We start from the raw sequence: 17,769 nt of genomic DNA, 5'->3' as shown, positions 1-17,769 counted from the left end.
ATAGTAAAAAAAATAAATAAATAAATAAAAGGGTGGTTACATGTATCTTCCAATTTTTTGTTGTTAGTAAACTAGCATATGACCGAATGGTGGGCTGGGCAGTTTGTTGATTCGGCCTTTGGACATCGTCGAGGAAGCTTCTGGCAGTTGCGGCAATTTCCTAGTTTAAAAGCATCTCTTTGAAACGAACGAGGAAAACGAATTTCTAGTGCACATTCACGGTGTTGTCCTTACTATTTTCTAAAGCGATTAACGTGAAGAGTGAAACTAAAAAAAAAAAAATCTTTCCTCGGGCGGCACCGAATTGTGCTTAAAAATAAAGAGGAATTCTTGCGCGTTCTTCTGCGCTCGCGGACTCGACCTTCCCTCTTCGAGAATGCTATTTACATTTGCGGTAATCAGTTTTCACTTATCGGCTGAGAGATTTTTAATTGCAATAACAAAGGATCTTAATTTTTGAAATTTTTTATTTCCATTTTATTGCCAATTGCTTAATTACAGGTGTCGCAATCGAACGTGAATCGTAAATTGGCCAATGCTTTTGCTATCATCACTGTCCTCCTTCAAATTTTGGTGGATGTGGACGGATATCCCATCATTGGAGAGCCATTTATTAAGGATGCACCTTATACTCCGGAAGCTATTCCTGTTCCAACGAGTTCATCCACTGTAGAAGAAAGTCCGTCCACATCAACCACAGTAGCTCCAAAACTGTTGGATCCATCAACTACATCCGCTTCAGAATCGGAGCCATTACTTTCATCGACGACGTCAGCCTCGCCTTTATTGACGATGAAAACTTATCCATCGGAATTGATGTCGTCCACAAGTATTGCAGAAACGAGCTCTTCTTCGTCTGACTCGACTACGTCATTGCCTGTTAGCACGGAACTAACCACACATGCGAAAACATCCAACGCCGTTGTAGACGACACCATGTTTGAGCATTTTACGTTGAAACCGCAAATCAAAAGTAAGTAGTCTTTTTGCTTTAGATTTTCAATAGTTAGATCGCGTGTGAGTGCACTTTGGGCGGGATTTCCAAATGCTGTTCTGGATGGAGAATTCAAGGCTAATTTTTTATTTATCATTATTTTTTTTTAATTAATGACGAACTTGAAAACAAATAGGCGTAACCTGGTACATAAAAAAATTGATGTTAGACTCGCTGGCCGAACCATATGCCCTCACATTTCCTCTATATTTTTATTTTTTGTCGGTTATTTGTTTGGTTAGGGGGAGAATTCCAGACATCCTTTCGTTTTTTTTTTGTTCAACGTGAGCGGGAAACTCGTAATTCGAGCTGTTACGAAGGGCAGTTTTTTTGTAAAGTACTTTTATTTGCTTTTCACTTGTTGTACCCAAAATCAACTTGTGTGTAAACCGGTTGTGTTGGCCAACATACTTCTAGCTGCTAGCACGATGACCTTCTTTGAAAACTAATTGCGAGCCAACTGTCAGCAACAACTGGTGGCCCTTACTCGCGTGCGATGAAAGAACGCAACTCTTACTTTAGATAGTAAAGGCTTAAACTTCTTTACAAGAGAAGGCGCAATTGGAATTCCAGAGATAACAGATCGCAGATTTGAATCGGCTCCTTGTTGATCGATTCACCATTTTGGGCTACTGTTTGAACTGCAATGAAACCATGTAGCATAATCAGCATAGCTAAACCAGCTGAAATAAGATTTAGGAAATGGATTTAAATAGGTTTAGCGAAGGATTGCAAATGAGTAGCTATTCATCTTGCCGTTTTAATTAGTATGTTAAACAATGAAATATTCATCAATGCCTTTTTTTTTTTCCATAGAATCCAAACCATCCTGGACCCACAAAGGTAATGCTTAATACTTAAGCCATATTATTATATAATTCTTAATCAATTGTTTTTGCGATTATATTCATCAAGATACCACGGGTTGGCACAGCCAATTTCCGACTTGCGGAGGTCTTCAGCAATCTCCGATTGACATCCAGCCAAAGTCGACTGTCCTTACAGCTTACCCGAAATTTACGTTCCATAATTATGGCAACATCGAAAACATGGAATTAATCAACAACGGACATAGTGGTTAGCATTTATTTCTGTCTGGCCATGAAACAAAAAGTTCCTTTTCTTTCGACTTCATTGATCGTTTAAAAAATGCTTTTCAAATTTAAAAATAGCCGTGTTCAACTTACCACCAGACTACCCCACAGACGACATGCCTCACATTACTGGTGGTGGATTGGAAAATACCTTCGCATTCGTTCAATTTCACTTGCACTGGGGAAACGATTCGAGCCAAGGCAGCGAACACCTCATCAAATCTAAAGGGTACACAGTAATTAGATTTGCCTAAAATGCTCAACCTTTAACGTCTCATTTTTTCCCACGTCCAGCTATCCAGCTGAAATGCATATGGTTCATTTTAATACCAAGTACGGATCGTTCGCCGAGGCCAGTAAATATGAAGACGGTGTGGCAGTCTTGGCTATTTTCCTCAAGGTGATATTTGTAATTGACATAAAGGGCGTTTCCTTTTTTTTTATCTATCTCAATTTTAAATTAAAGTGAGGCTAAGAAAAATACGTGCCTCAACTATACGCTAATGAATTCATGAATTAAATATGTTTAGGTGGGATCCAGTGATAGCCAATCTTTTCAGCCTCTCGTCGAACAACTCGGAGAAATAGCCAAAGATGGTGATGAAGTCATTCTAAGAAACCCAATTTCACTTAGGGATTTGTTACCTGGACGGACTTCATCTTTTTATCGATACAGCGGCTCGTTGACAACTCCCGCGTGCCAACAAATCGTCATCTGGACCATTTTTGATACACCGTTGGAGGTTTCGGAAAATCAGGTAAGTTGAACGATGAAAAATCCTTGACTCTGTTGATAATTGATTGTTTATTCTACATACGATTTCTGAGAAAGACATTGAAATGTCTAAAAACTAAGGACCTCCATGAGAATTAGCTGAGTGAAAGTGTCCACTCTGATTAACCATTTTTTTTTTGTTTAACTTTATTTTTCAGCTCGAAAAATTCAGACATCTACGAAGCGATGACGGTACAAATATGGTCAACAACTTCCGTCCGACCTTGCCCGTGAACGGACGGACAATTTTTTATAGATCGTTCACTGGTTGTGAAATATCACGATCGTGGCCGATCACGTCGTCCCCTTTCTCAGAAGCTTACAAATGGAGCAAATGCCTGATGGGCTTCGCCTATAAGTCGGCCGCTCCATAGTTGTAGTGCGTTTGTCTTGCACGTCTTTTTTCGGTTGAATGTAAGCGATGCATTGAATGGATTTGATCACTTGTTCACAGATACGCCCTCCCTTGGCATTCCTCTAAAAGTAATTCCTAGTGTAGTGTTTAAACATTTATATTTTCAAATTATCACGAATATTCTAGTAGTCGAGACAGGAAATTTAATTTATAAGATGCACCAGGAGAAAAGCAAACATTGACGTGCTAATTTATCGAACCAATTTTCCCTATACGATTTTAGGGTATTCGCAGACAATTTCTATCCGTAACGATAATTAACGCACGAAAAGGCAATCAATTGGATACATCTTGAAAAATGGAGGACCACTTTGGCCTCTTTTCCTCAATACTTTTGTTCTCCCTGTTATTTCATCCCTTATGGCTGTCAACAAGCTCTGTGAATTCACATTTATACATTACTGAACATTTGACATTGTATGGCTGACTGTATGGATGTAACCTATTCGATATTCACCTACATATGAATATACTATAACAGTGTACATTTTTTGAGTCACTCTTATCAGATGCTTAAAATCACTACACAATCGAAAAATACGCCCGTAAAATCATTTTATTTGAGTACCATGTATGGTCAAGGTTGTGAATGGAGAACGTATGGCCACTTTCGAAGAAAACGGTCCTGTAAAACTGGTAATGTATCGTCCTTCGCCTCAATAATTAAAGTCGGCCAGGGTGTTTTGCAATTGAAAGATCATTTGATGCTCTTACATGTTAACCTGTTAATCAACTCTACTTTCAGTGAAGAGATTGGTAACCAAATATTGTTAGCCAGCAGTTTTCTGTTCAGCAACAAAACATTTGTTTTTCCAACATAAAACTGTGCTTGCATTATTAAGAATAGCAGTGAAGCAATTGGGTATTGCAAGAAAAAGGTAAAAGGCGTGTTAAACACCCACCTGAAAGTTTCAACTATGAAAACGAAAGAGAAATGCAACACAAGAGGTACAATCCCATCAAAGGGCTACACCTTGACCATGAAAACTGTTCCAAAAGGCTTCAAAAGAAGGGCATGATTCGGAGATATGTCGATAGTTGTAACCGGATCAACATTGTTTTATCGTCTCGTAACTCTATTCCGTCACGATAAAATCGGCACATAAAAAAACAACTGACTCTTCCCCAAACGATTGTCAAAATAAAACGTGACGATGCTAATAAACGCTTCCCAGATCACAATGCGTTATAGAGTTATTAATTTTTAAAGTAACAGTAAGATCGTGTGCAATGTAAACAAAGGAAAATAGGGATTGAAATGGCGTCTCATTCTGACTTGCACATCCGTTTCGTTTATCCTTGAGGCGTCCTGCAGGTGTTTCCAACACGAAGTGTTTGTCACATTTGACAAGTGTGTCTAACAATAGCCAACGCGTAAATGCAATGATACAGCAATTACAAATAAAAACCAAAAATCAATCAACATTTACTTTCGATATCTTTCTGAGAAAAATTTCATTTGCGTAATAGGTCATTTTTAACGATTTGGCAACTCGAAAATTTTTTGCTAAAGGAAGGGTAACGAAAAGGAAATAGCACCAAACCTTCTCAACTGTTTTGATGCCCATTCCACGTCTTCTACGTCAAGGTGATGAACCTCATCGTCATTAGCTTCAAAGTCAAATGCAGGGTAGATCTGTCATGGCCAGGTTCACCACCGTAAAGGACGGTCAATCATTCGTTTTGACATGCAGTTTTGGTCTGGAATGCTGATGTTATTAGTTTCCTTGTGGTTTACATAACCAAAGCCGATGCCCAAGCACCTTCGTGTTGAGTCTACGTGACAATGTAAGTTTTTGTTTTCTTTTCTTTTTTGGTTTCACAACTCGTTGGTATGTACCACCAGCAACTGTTTTCAGAGCCATAGCCGGATGCTGATTGATCAATTTTTTCGTTTGTGAATGTTGAAGGAACACAAAAAATGTTGAGTTAATTGGCAGTATGTGCTGGTTATTGGCCTTGAACTGCGGATTTATGGCGGCATGGGTGTTGGCCATACGCAGCATGTATTTTAAATGGCTAGGAAAATGTCATTTCCGCATCATGAAGCCACAAAGAGTCATCTTATGAGCTTTTACCTGCTATCCAAGTGGTTGCAACAAACCTAGTGGCATCTCAATTTATTGCTAAATAGATATTTTATCATTTAAATGTTTGAATAGAAACTAAGGCAATGAATCAGGCATTTGACTGTTCTTGGATAAATTTAGTCTTCCATGTATGTGACAATAGTTGACGTTACAATGGACAAGTCCCTTATTCCGGCAATGAAAGACGTTTTCTCAGACGGATAATTTGGCAAACGCTTTTCATTTTATTTGTAAATTAAAGTTTGATTTTTAAAGAATTTCATTGCTTTGGAGGCATGAATTACAGGTTTCATTGTAACGTTTTTGAAATGCTCGATTGTTGTTCCAAGAAAACGTGGTTGGTTGCCGAATTCCTACACAATGTATGGCTTGTTCCATGCACTGAGAAATGTTAAATATCTTGTTTTGTTGCTAACACTTTTGAATTGATCCAGGTCCAGTTGCATGAAAAGTCTGCCGAAATACTTTCCTGAACATTCTTGGATGGCAGATTATTTCGTAGATAGTCACGAACGTGACTAGGACAAAAACGAAGGATATCAAGGACGATTCGGATCTTTTACCAGTGAAGTCGTACACGACAGTTACCAGCCGGTCTTTAACACGAACAACGCCAGAGGTAAATGCATGTTCTATTCTTTTGTTGTATCCGGGAGTTTGTCCCCCCCCCCATTTTTTCAGAATTCCAGGTTACCTGATATTTCAAACCGAATGCGTTTTTTATCGAAACCCGATTGCACTGCTGGTTGCGAGTTTCCCTTTCACTTTTTGATGTTTGCGTAGCACAGCTTCTGGCGTTCTCTCATCAAGTGAGTATCTATTTGTGTCCCGTTGCCATAGTAGCTATTAAGACTAACCTGACAACCTGAAATTCTAAAAACGATTTTTTTGCGACATCTGAGAGTAGAAAAATTGTTTCGTAAACGTATATGCAACAAAATAGCAAGTCGATAGCTGATGCAAGTTTCTAACAACCAATTTGTCATTCGAATGTCAGGAATTGCTTAGTTGTATCCGTAAGAAGCGCTTTCCAAGTTGAATTGCTTTTCACATTTTATCGCACTGGTTTGCTATTCTTTGCCTTGGCGTTTGTTCTCGCTATTGCGATTTTAACCTTCGTATCCACTCGCTTACCCTACATTCCTGGGGGGAGTGGCGGGATGCCAACAATCTCAAACTGATAAATTCCATCTGGAATCGCGTAATAAGTAACATTTCACGGCAAGGTAGCATAGCATGTTGACAGCATACCCCAAAAGAATTTGAATGTCGTTATCCAATTTCTTTCTTGTGCTATTGGCATACCAGTTTTTTTTTTTCGAAGTAGAATGCAAACTTTGCACTCTTATTCGTCCTTTCATATGCATCATCATCATTCATTTGAACTTGTTTTCTATACACCAAGCTGTAGTTTGTTCATTGCCTCAGGAAAAATCAGACGATCAATTACGATGACGGCTATCGTGCATTTCATGAATAGAAAAGGAGCAGTAAAGGCGCTCGTTCAATTGTAAGTGATTGTGAGTAAGAATAATGCTATCGGCATAAAATAGGGCGAAGAAAAAGAAATAATGGAAAGTGATTTTAATGCAAAATTCGGTTTGTCTGGTACCACGCCCTTTTCATCAGCCTTTTATTTCCTTTCTATTATTTTTTTCTAGCGACCACGCCCAGCGAACAAAAATTGCTTGGCCCGTCAGTCGCCAATAAATGCACTTTCGATTTCGAGTTAGACGATTATTTAAAATGTATGTTAGCCCTCATTGTTTCAGGTGATTGATCGTTTTCCCATTTAGTTTTTGATATTGCAAAACGTAAAAGCTTCTGACGGTTTTTGCCATTGTTTTACAAATAACAGCGAGCCTTCTGGCGAAAATATTACATTCCCAGCAAACATGGTCTTCTCTGTGCAATCAGAGGAGAACAAGGTAATACTTTCAAAACCCGTTGATCCCTACTGGAATTTTCCTCATAAGACTTAACGTTCGTTGCCAACACAGTTTCGTAGACTTTCTGCGCTTTATTCCAAAAAGAAAATCATTCCCAACGTCCTTATTTCACGTGTACAAAGTAATATTGCGGCTTTTTGTGCTGGATGATAGGGGTGTAAAACCGGAGAAATCATCTGTTGTCTCAAGGTAAAAAGCAGGCGATGAATAATGAGACCATAAGGTATCACCCACAGTAGTTTTCAAGCTAGTTTCCCAATGCTGATTTCTTTTCCTGGTGCGATAAACAAAGGCCGTGTACCATTTATGAAAGACTCTCAGAAGGCCGTTCTTTTATTTTTAGCGACATTTGCATATAGTTTTATCATTTAATGTTAAACTAATAAGTTTTTTAAAAACAACTTACACAATTTTTAAACAATTCTACCGACATTTTTTCCCTAGAACTTGATATTACTCATGCAACTATCGGACGAATTGACTAGCGGTTTCACGTAGCGCTATTGCTCTGAAATCTAACTGGAACACTAACATTCTCTGCCAATTTTATCCCACAGGCGTGTCTAACGCCAAGGTAAAAATCTCACCTTCACGGATGTGTCTATATCCGGACAACGACCTTCTCGATGAGTGCCAATTTTCCTGCCTGGTTAATGAACTGTATTGGGCTCATTAGTACTATGCAAAAAAAAAAAAAGCACAAGACGTCAACGACTAAACTGCTGTTAGATTCTGAGGAACCACTTTGCTACCTGGCTCTTCCCTGCCACGGAAAAGCTAAGTAAAGAGCTAAATTATTGATCACTTCTTTTGGAGATTTTCATGGGTGAAGTATAGTGTTTGCATTCAAAAATTAAAGGGCAGCGAAATGAATGGTTTTTCTGCGGTGAACTTGTGCTATATTTCTTTTGTCCTTAATTACCAATCTGATTGATCGGGAATTTCATTCTTTTTCTCCCGTCAGATTATCTAAAGACATCGTTTAGTTACCTTATGGTACTATTCCTGTGCTACAGACTATCACAGGTTGTCCACAGCTCTTCGATCAAAATCGCAGAAAAAACGAAAGGTAATCGAGTAACAAAATTTAAAATTCTAGCTGCATAAAACATGTTTAACTTCATTAGAAATCGAAGCCGCAAATAAACACGTATTCGCCAAACCAAACGATGCGGTCCGCACTCATGAAAATCCTTGGTTTGAACATCAACCAATTTCAAGAGAGAAAGGTAAATACGTTTTTAATTGGTTGTAGTCTGACTGTTCACAAAGATTTTGTTGTGGGAACACTTTTCTTTCTGTCTGCTTCATCTAGACACCCAATCTTGGAGTTATTCAAGTATGTGGCATACCCAACTTACGTGTTTAAGAGTCTTGAAATGGCAAAACGACGATATTTGTATAGACCCAGATGCTTGGCCGTTTTTGTTTCCTACCTGTGCTGGTGATCGCCAGTCACCCGTTAACATTGGGACGGTCCTATTGCAATATTATTCAGAATTTTATTTTGGCAATTACGGTTGCATTGACCGGATGATTGTAACAAACAATGGCAACACAGGTAACTGTCCAATATGGATTATTATTTAATCGCCATTGGTGTTGACTGTTCTCTTAACGTGATTTACAGTCCTGTTTACTCTACCTCTCAGTTCTTCACCAGAATCTGTACCTTACATAATCGGTGGCGGATTACCTGACCGCTACAATTTTATCCAGTTCCATTGCCACTGGGGAAGTGATTCTTCGCAGGGTAGCGAGCACCGCATCGATTCCAAAAGGCAACGATATTTTGTTTTGGTGTCGATGTACAGTTTAACAAGAAGTGGATGTTCGGTTTTCTACTTGGAAAACCCTTGTAATTAATTAAAGTATTTTTAATACGTTACAGCTATCCGGCCGAACTTCACCTGGTTCATTACAATACGAAATATGATTCGTTTGCAAACGCGACCAACTACAGTGACGGGTTGGCCGTCTTAGGCATTCTTGTTACGGTTCGTTGTGCTCTTATTATTTTATTACCCATTTAGAAATAAAAAGTAATAAATTCGTTTTGGAATTGTTTTTTATTATCACCAGGTGGGAAAACCTGCCCGTTCAGCTCTTCGTACAGTTGCCGATCAGTTGAGCAAAGTTGAAAACGACTACGACGAAATGTCGTTGGAAAAACCTATTTCATTACACGAGTTATTACCATCTCGAGCTACCTTTTTTTTCGGTATTCAGGTTCTCTGACCACACCCAATTGCCAGCAATCAGTTGTCTGGACCATCTTCGACAATCTCATTGCTGTGTCGGAAGATCAGGTAGAATTACGAAATATCCACTGAAACCCTGCATTAACGAGGGATTTCAAATTCTTTTATTGACAGTTGTCAATGTTTCGAAACTTAAAAGGCAAAGGAGGTTTGATTTTGGTGAATAATTTCCGTCCCACACAGCCTTTGAAAAGACGCATTATCACGTATCGACCTCATACAGGATGTAATGTGTCTAGGAATTGGTCATTATTCCCCCTCACGTATCAAAGATGTCTATCGATATTGCACGTGTATTGCATCTTTTTATGCGATTTCTTTCCTCAACTTTTTTCTCATAAATTAGAAACGCAATGAAATGATTTCCTTAGATTTATATCTCATGACTGTATGGCTAGGTTTCGCCAACATGTTTCCTTCCCCTACTCCCCCAAAAAAAATCAAATTTCCACCATCTATGTTTCTTCAATGTCAACATCCTTTGCTATTTCGATTTCAAAAGCCATTTCCAATATAAAAGTTATCCCGTTTAGTGTAAACGAAAAACTGCTTAGAAGGATTACAGGCTCTTTAGTAAGAAATAGCAGAGAGACGTTGTTGGCAAATTTTAGGTACAAGAGGCATGCATGGCTGATGACAAGGAAAATCCTGTTTGAACAAAAGACAATCTAACATAAGTATCAACACAATTTTTAAATGCAAATTACTCACCCTACTTTTTAAAAAAGTAACCCTTCAAAACAACAAATTTCGAAACACTGCAAACATCAGTTTAACTTGTAAAAGGTAACCCCCCCCCCCCCCAAAAAAAAAAATATCGGCTTTTTTTTCTGTTTCACTGCTATCGCCATCTACCGGTCGGTAGATGGCGAAAGCAACCGAAACAAATGCCAGCAGAAAGCAAATAAATGCCAAAGGTGAGACATGCTGGAAAGGCTTGATACGAATGTGTAGGCGTAGTTTTGGAATTCAGAGGTGCTAGCTGGCTGTTTGGTAAAACTTCAGTTAAATTTGGTTTCAATTCAATATGTTTTATTTATTATTTGTGTGATTACGCAAAGGATAGGGCCATCCAGGCAATGTGGATATTCTGCCATGTACATGATAAACCTAGGATTCTTTGTCAACATGCAAGATGTTACCCCCTGGTAATGCTTTTCCGCTGAGTTTGTTTAGTTTTCTAATTTTAATCGTCAATGTCGTATTAGCAAACTACTGTTGACAGAAAAGCTGATACATTGGGACTATGGTTATGGCAATTGTGATGAATAAATCACCATAGATCAGTTGCCTTGCCTTCCCAATTGCAACAAAGACGAATCATGGGGTCAAAACTATTAAAAGTTGGTACTATTTTAATTGTTTTAATTAATATATCGCTAAGTGCTGATATTTGTGTAGAATGTGCTGGAATTCATGTCATCCTGGAGAGGACTAAACAAAAAGAGATGTATCCATGAAGCAGTTCATTAGTCATGTCCCAAATGAATGCCTGCGTCAACCAGCAATCTTTCAATGGCTAACAAGGATTTAATGGTTTTGAAAATCGTAGGCGACATTCCTAAATCCCACCTGTTAAAAGATTTGAATGCAACAATTTTTATTCTGAACTGATGCCTGCCAAATTCTTTTCCCATAAAATGAGGTGATATGAGGTTATAATGGAAATTGCTGTTAAGACTGCCGAGACCAGGTACATTATTTACCTTAACGTTTAGTGATCAAAACAACCAACTTTGTAACCTTTCTGTTTTTTATGGTGCATGGAACGTCCAATCGGAAAGCCCATGGAAGATCTCTGTGGCCAAGACGAAGAATTCTTCCAAACTTTCGTATTCAAGTTTTGGCCATGGTGATCATTTGCAACTGCATAGCCTTTTAGAAGCTCCTGCCAGGAATCTACAGGAATATTGCAGATGATGGATTTATGTACCATGTAAGCTATATCAATAAGAATGTTTTATGCTTATCTATGTTTTATTTTCTTAATTTAGATTAATATCAACAGTGAACCTGCGAAGGTTTCTGGTTGGGATGTGATGAGGAAAAGTTATGATAATTTGAAGTACGGAATTGAATTTCCCTCCATCAGCCGCCTGTGTATTCCCGCGTATTATGGTATTAATTATTTAAAAATTGAAGTGCATATCTGGGCTCCCTTCCTTTCCGTAGCCCCGTTTCCCCTTGACTCGTAATAAGCCCGTAGGGGGTCATGCCCCTACTGTACGGTATATATAAAAATAACATATACCGAGGTTTGGAGGGCTCTGGCCGGAAAGGGGACGTGGGGGTCCGCTTAGTCCGATGATGTGTTCACGGAGGGCGACGTGGCTACCCACAAATCCGAACTAAAGGTTAATCGCTCCAGTAAAAATGTTCCAAATCTTCGGCTCTTCTTCCGGCTTCTCTTAGCCAATCACCGGGTAATCTCCCCGGTGGGTCAACAAGGCAGTGTCTCCCCCTGCCTGGGTTGACGGCAACTTTTGAAAAGGCTATTTTGCCTTTTTAAAGTTGCAAAAATAATTGTAATGTGCAGAGAATTGTCAATAAAATTTTTTTTATAAAATATGTTTTGCAAAATTTGTTTCTTTCATTGTCTATGTTAGCTGTGTTCACACATTACATTTATCAACTTTTTTTTTATTTAGCTTGCTGATTTCACCTTTATTGTTTATACCACCTTTGATGGTAAGCATTGTTTCCATTGGTTTATCGTTTATCTGTAAGTATTCAATTAATATTTATTACATTCTTTGAATTCTTCAACTTAGATTCAAGGAACAACGTGTAATACCTGGATATTTTCTGAATTAATTTTGTATTTGTATTTTATCTTACTCGTAGTGGAACCGATCCCCAAACATTCAGCGTGCAACGCCGATGCTCTAACATTGAGCCACGAGATATATTTAAATTTTTTGTTATCGCATATCATATGTTATCCTCTAGGATGTCTATGCAGTCTTTCACAACTATATGTTTATCTCTCTATTGGTTTCAAAAGGTCCATAGCTCTGTGGTAGAGCCTTTAGCTGCGAGGGCCATATTATGGCAATCCGTTTTACACAAAAAAAAAAAAAAATTTCGCAAAAAAAAAAAAAAAAAATCACACTTTTTTCTTTTTTTCCGACACGTAGCCATCTACCGCTCAGACTCGTTATTACTGGCGTAGGCAATTTCAGTCCATTGGATGCCATTCGCAGTTAGTTCAGGAACGTGGATGTAGAATAACGCGTGGCTGGAGGAACAATTGAAAAATGGATAAGATAATACAACAAAAGGATGGTAAGTATAAACATTATTATATTGGTTTTCAATTATTAACTATTGTTTATTAGATCAAATTATGAAGCTGCAGGCCCAATTATTGGAACAACACAAAATATTAGATAACAGCAAAGCTAAGGATGGTAAGGCCTAATACATAATGATTCTATTTATTTGCTTTTATTCATTTGTGTTTTGTAGCTCAAATTTTGAGTCTACAAGCTCAGCTAAGGGAAAAGAACAAATTGGAACAGAACAGTTTCCAAACAGTGAAGGAGGTTTTTCCAAACTCAAACCTAACTGAACATGAGGATGAATTGGCATTAGGCGAACACAGTCAGGTACCTAAACTTTTCAAATAAGAATTCAAAATAAGTATAGAATTTTAACAAACAATTATTTATTGTTTAGTTATTCAGTCTACCACCTGACAGTGTGTTAAATTTAAATTCTGTTAGTGCTGCACAAAAAGAATCGTTAGTAATAAGCCCATGCAGTGAAGGAAGTGAACAATTGTGGGACCGTATTTGGGCCGAAAATGGGTGTGGTACGGAAACCAAGATATGGCACAAGTTCAACATGAAACATGGATTAGGTACTTTTCAGTTTTATGTCTATTGAAAAAGTATTTTTAATGCTATTATTTTGCATTCACAGAATTTAATGGGGGATCAAATCAAGTCTGGAAGTGTTACAGGATGGAAGAGTCAGCCTACAGATGAAAAAACACAGAGTGCATTACCATTAAGGTATGAGGTAAAGTAATAGAGTATGCACATTGTCTAATGAGAAGTACCATCTTGTGTTAATAAATCCAGTACAACAGCAATCCTTTATAGTTCTGTCACAGCTAGAAACCTCAAATAATTCTGCTTCTCTGTCTAAAGAACAACTTGTCCTTTACGTTCAGAGTGTTGGGGAAACTGGGTACTTAAATGGCCCTAAAGATGTTTTAATTTTGCTGCCATTGCAGAGATGAACATCATACATGGACTCTTTAGGTATGAAAGGATTTTTCTTCAAATAATTTTGAATTTATGACGAAGAATTTCTCCTCCTTTTTGCCAACCAGGTCTAATCTACCAAAAAAATTTTATCCAATAGGAAAGGATTTTCATGTACTGGGAACACAACTATCAACAATGCAACATTGTACAGGTGCTAGTTTATCATTCAAGAGCCTTATACAATGATGTTAATCTGCAATTTGTATGTCCTTCCCCAAGCTTCCACCAGAAGTTGAATCTATGAGTCATGTAAGTTACATGATCAACAGTTGATATGTTTAACGGTGTTGTTTTTCTTTTCTCAATATAGGTTAATAGTAACATTGGATCTGAAAAAAATTCTTGGTTGGGGCAAGACACTGAATAAATTGTATTGATTGGATGGATGACATGACATTTCTATACTTAATTCGGATTCCCCAGACGGTATTTGATATTAAAAAAATTGAAGTGCATATCTGGGCTCCCTTCTTTTCTGAAGCCCCGTTTCCCCTTGACTCGTAATAAGCCCGTAGGGGGTCATGCCCCTACTGTACGGTATATATAAAAACAACATATACCGAGGTTTGGAGGGCTCTGGCCGGAAAGGGGACGTGGGGTGCCGCTTAGTCCGATGATGTGTTCACGGAGGGCGATGTGGCTACCCACAAATCCGAACTAAAGGTTAATCGCTCCTGTAAAAATGTTCCAAATCTTCAGCTCTTCTTCCGGCTTCTCTTAGCCAATCACCGGGTAATCTCCCCGGTGGGTCAACAAGGCAGTGTCTCCCCCTGCCTGGGTTGACGGCAACTTTTGAAAGGGCTATTGTGCCTTTTTAAAGTTGCAAAAATAATTGTAATGTGCAGAGAATTGTCAATAAATTTTTTTTTTATAAAATTTTTTTGCAAAGTTTGTTGCCTTCATTGTCTGTGTTCACACATTACATTTATCAACTTTTTTTTTATTCAGTTGCGCAATTCAATTTCAATGTTTTTGCCACCGTTATATCGTTTATCTGTAAGTATTCAATTATTATTTATTACACTTTTTGAATTCATGAACTTAGACAAGGAACCACGTGTAATACCTTGATATTTTCTGAAGTAATTTTGTATATTGTTTTACTGACATGGGAATCGATCCTCAGACATTCAGCGTGCAACGCCGATGCTCTAACATTGAGCCACGAGATATATCTAAAATTTTAATTATCGCATATCATATGTTATCGTCTAGGATGTTTATGCAGTCTTTCACAACTATATGTTTATCTTTGTATTGATTTTATAATGTCCATAGCTATGTGGTAGAGCATTCAGCTGCGATAGCTGTTACACTGGGTTCAAACCTTACTAGATGTATAAAAATCTACATCTAAATGGAGGAAATAATATTGCAGTATTGCATTTCAGTTTTATTCAAAGTGTAAATGCAAGTCCGCAAGTGACTAGAAAAAAACCAACTTAACATCATATGATTCATGGCCCATTGGTAAAGCATCGGCGCGGAATGCCGAACATCTAGGGTTCGATCCCTGGATAATAATTGAATGCTTAAAGATAAACTATGCTTACAGGAAACAATGCTTACAGGAAACAATGCTTACCATTAAACGTGGCATAAACAATAAACGAGAATTGAGAAAGCTAAATAAAATGTGTGAACACAGACAAAGAAAGCAACGAATTTTGCAAAAAAATTTTATAAAAAAAAAATTTATTGACAATTCTCTGCACATTACAATTATTTTTGCAACTTTAAAAAGGCACAATAGCCCTTTCAAAAGTTGCCGTCAACCCAGGCAGGGGGAGACACTGCCTTGTTGACCCACCGGGGAGATTACCCGGTGATTGGCTAAGAGAAGCCGGAAGAAGAGCTGAAGATTTGGAACATTTTTACAGGAGCGATTAACCTTTAGTTCGGATTTGTGGGTAGCCACATCGCCCTCCGTGAACACATCATCGGACTAAGCGGCACCCCACGTCCCCTTTCCGGCCAGAGCCCTCCAAACCTCGGTATATGTTGTTTTTATATATACCGTACAGTAGGGGCATGACCCCCTACGGGCTTATTACGAGTCAAGGGGAAACGGGGCTTCAGAAAAGAAGGGAGCCCAGATATGCACTTCAATTTTTTTAATATCAAATACCGTCTGGGGAATCCGAATTAAGTATAGAAATGTCATGTCATCCATCCAATCAATACAATTTATTCAGTGTCTTGCCCCAACCAAGAATTTTTTTCAGATCCAATGTTACTATTAACCTATATTGAGAAAAGAAAAACAACACCGTTAAACATATCAACTGTTGATCATGTAACTTACATGACTCATAGATTCAACTTCTGGTGGAAGCTTGGGGAAGGACATACAAATTGCAGATTAACATCATTGTATAAGGCTCTTGAATGATAAACTAGCACCTGTACAATGTTGCATTGTTGATAGTTGTGTTCCCAGTACATGAAAATCCTTTCCTATTGGATAAAATTTTTTTTGGTAGATTAGACCTGGTTGGCAAATGGGAGGAGAAATTCTTCGTCATAAATTCAAAATTATTTGAAGAAAAATCCTTTCATACCTAAAGAGTCCATGTATGATGTTCATCTCTGCAATGGCAGCAAAATTAAAACATCTTTAGGGCCATTTAAGTACCCAGTTTCCCCAACACTCTGAACGTAAAGGACAAGTTGTTCTTTAGACAGAGAAGCAGAATTATTTGAGGTTTCTAGCTGTGACAGAACTATAAAGGATTGCTGTTGTACTGGATTTATTAACACAAGATGGTACTTCTCATTAGACAATGTGCATACTCTATTACTTTACCTCATACCTTAATGGTAATGCACTCTGTGTTTTTTCATCTGTAGGCTGACTCTTCCATCCTGTAACACTTCCAGACTTGATTTGATCCCCCATTAAATTCTGTGAATGCAAAATAATAGCATTAAAAATACTTTTTCAATAGACATAAAACTGAAAAGTACCTAATCCATGTTTCATGTTGAACTTGTGCCATATCTTGGTTTCCGTACCACACCCATTTTCGGCCCAAATACGGTCCCACAATTGTTCACTTCCTTCACTGCATGGGCTTATTACTAACGATTCTTTTTGTGCAGCACTAACAGAATTTAAATTTAACACACTGTCAGGTGGTAGACTGAATAACTAAACAATAAATAATTGTTTGTTAAAATTCTATACTTATTTTGAATTCTTATTTGAAAAGTTTAGGTACCTGACTGTGTTCGCCTAATGCCAATTCATCCTCATGTTCAGTTAGGTTTGAGTTTGGAAAAACCTCCTTCACTGTTTGGAAACTGTTCCATTCCAATTTGTTCTTTTCCCTTAGCTGAGCTTGTAGACTCAAAATTTGAGCTACAAAACACAAATGAATAAAAGCAAATAAATAGAATCATTATGTATTAGGCCTTACCATCCTTAGCTTTGCTGTTATCTAATATTTTGTGCTGTTGCAATAATTGAGCCTGCAGGTCCATAATTTGATCTAATAAACAATAATTAATAATTCAAAACAAATATAATAATGTTCATACTTACCATCCTTTTGTTGTATTATCTTATCCATTTTTCAATTGTTCCTCCAGCCACGCGTTATTCTCCATCCACGCTACTGAACTAACTGCGAATGGCATCCAATGGACTGAAATTGCCTACGCCAGTAATAATGAGTCTGAGCGGTAGATGGCTACGTGTCGGAAAAAAAGAAAAAAGTGCGATTTTTTATTTTTTTTCCGCCATTTTTTTTTTTTTTTTTTTATGTAAAACGGATTGCCATAGGCACGCCAAATAATTTTTGTCATGCATATTTTTCAAGACATCTAGTGGAGAAGTGGCTAACTCTGATTCGTTTTCATAGCTAACACGTCAGCTGCTCTGCCAAAATTTCTATCAGCTGTTTCATTTCGCGTGG

At 37.9% G+C, this 17,769-nt stretch overlaps 1 protein-coding gene and 1 pseudogene across 1 annotated transcript; both read left to right on the top strand.

Annotated features, from left to right (window-relative positions):
* The first annotated feature begins 1 nt into the window (after position 1).
* LOC130688283 (carbonic anhydrase 2-like) lies at positions 2-3,765 on the top strand. Its single transcript, XM_057511258.2, has 8 exons — positions 2-394; positions 502-973; positions 1,811-1,837; positions 1,910-2,071; positions 2,167-2,317; positions 2,383-2,488; positions 2,619-2,846; positions 3,022-3,765. The coding sequence occupies exons 1-8, from the start codon at positions 377-379 to the stop codon at positions 3,235-3,237; spliced, it is 1,380 nt and encodes a 459-aa protein (XP_057367241.1). The 5' UTR covers positions 2-376; the 3' UTR covers positions 3,238-3,765.
* Positions 3,766-4,875: 1,110 nt separating this feature from the next.
* LOC130688290 (carbonic anhydrase 2-like) lies at positions 4,876-10,101 on the top strand (annotated as a pseudogene).
* Positions 10,102-17,769: the final 7,668 nt, after the last annotated feature.

Source organism: Daphnia carinata, chromosome 9 (genome assembly GCF_022539665.2).
Source record: "Daphnia carinata strain CSIRO-1 chromosome 9, CSIRO_AGI_Dcar_HiC_V3, whole genome shotgun sequence".
NCBI classification, from domain to species: Eukaryota; Metazoa; Arthropoda; class Branchiopoda; order Diplostraca; family Daphniidae; genus Daphnia; species Daphnia carinata.
Note: the sequence above shows the minus strand (reverse complement) of the source record. Positions and strands in the feature narration are given on the sequence as shown.

What these genes read in the sequence shown, in the direction of transcription:
- LOC130688283 (XM_057511258.2), top strand. An exon ending in ACCATCCTGGACCCACAAAG is followed by an intron (nt 1,838 to 1,909) that starts GTAATGCTTAAT and finishes ATATTCATCAAG; the next exon opens with ATACCACGGGTTGGCACAGC. An exon ending in TCTTGGCTATTTTCCTCAAG is followed by an intron (nt 2,489 to 2,618) that starts GTGATATTTGTA and finishes AAATATGTTTAG; the next exon opens with GTGGGATCCAGTGATAGCCA.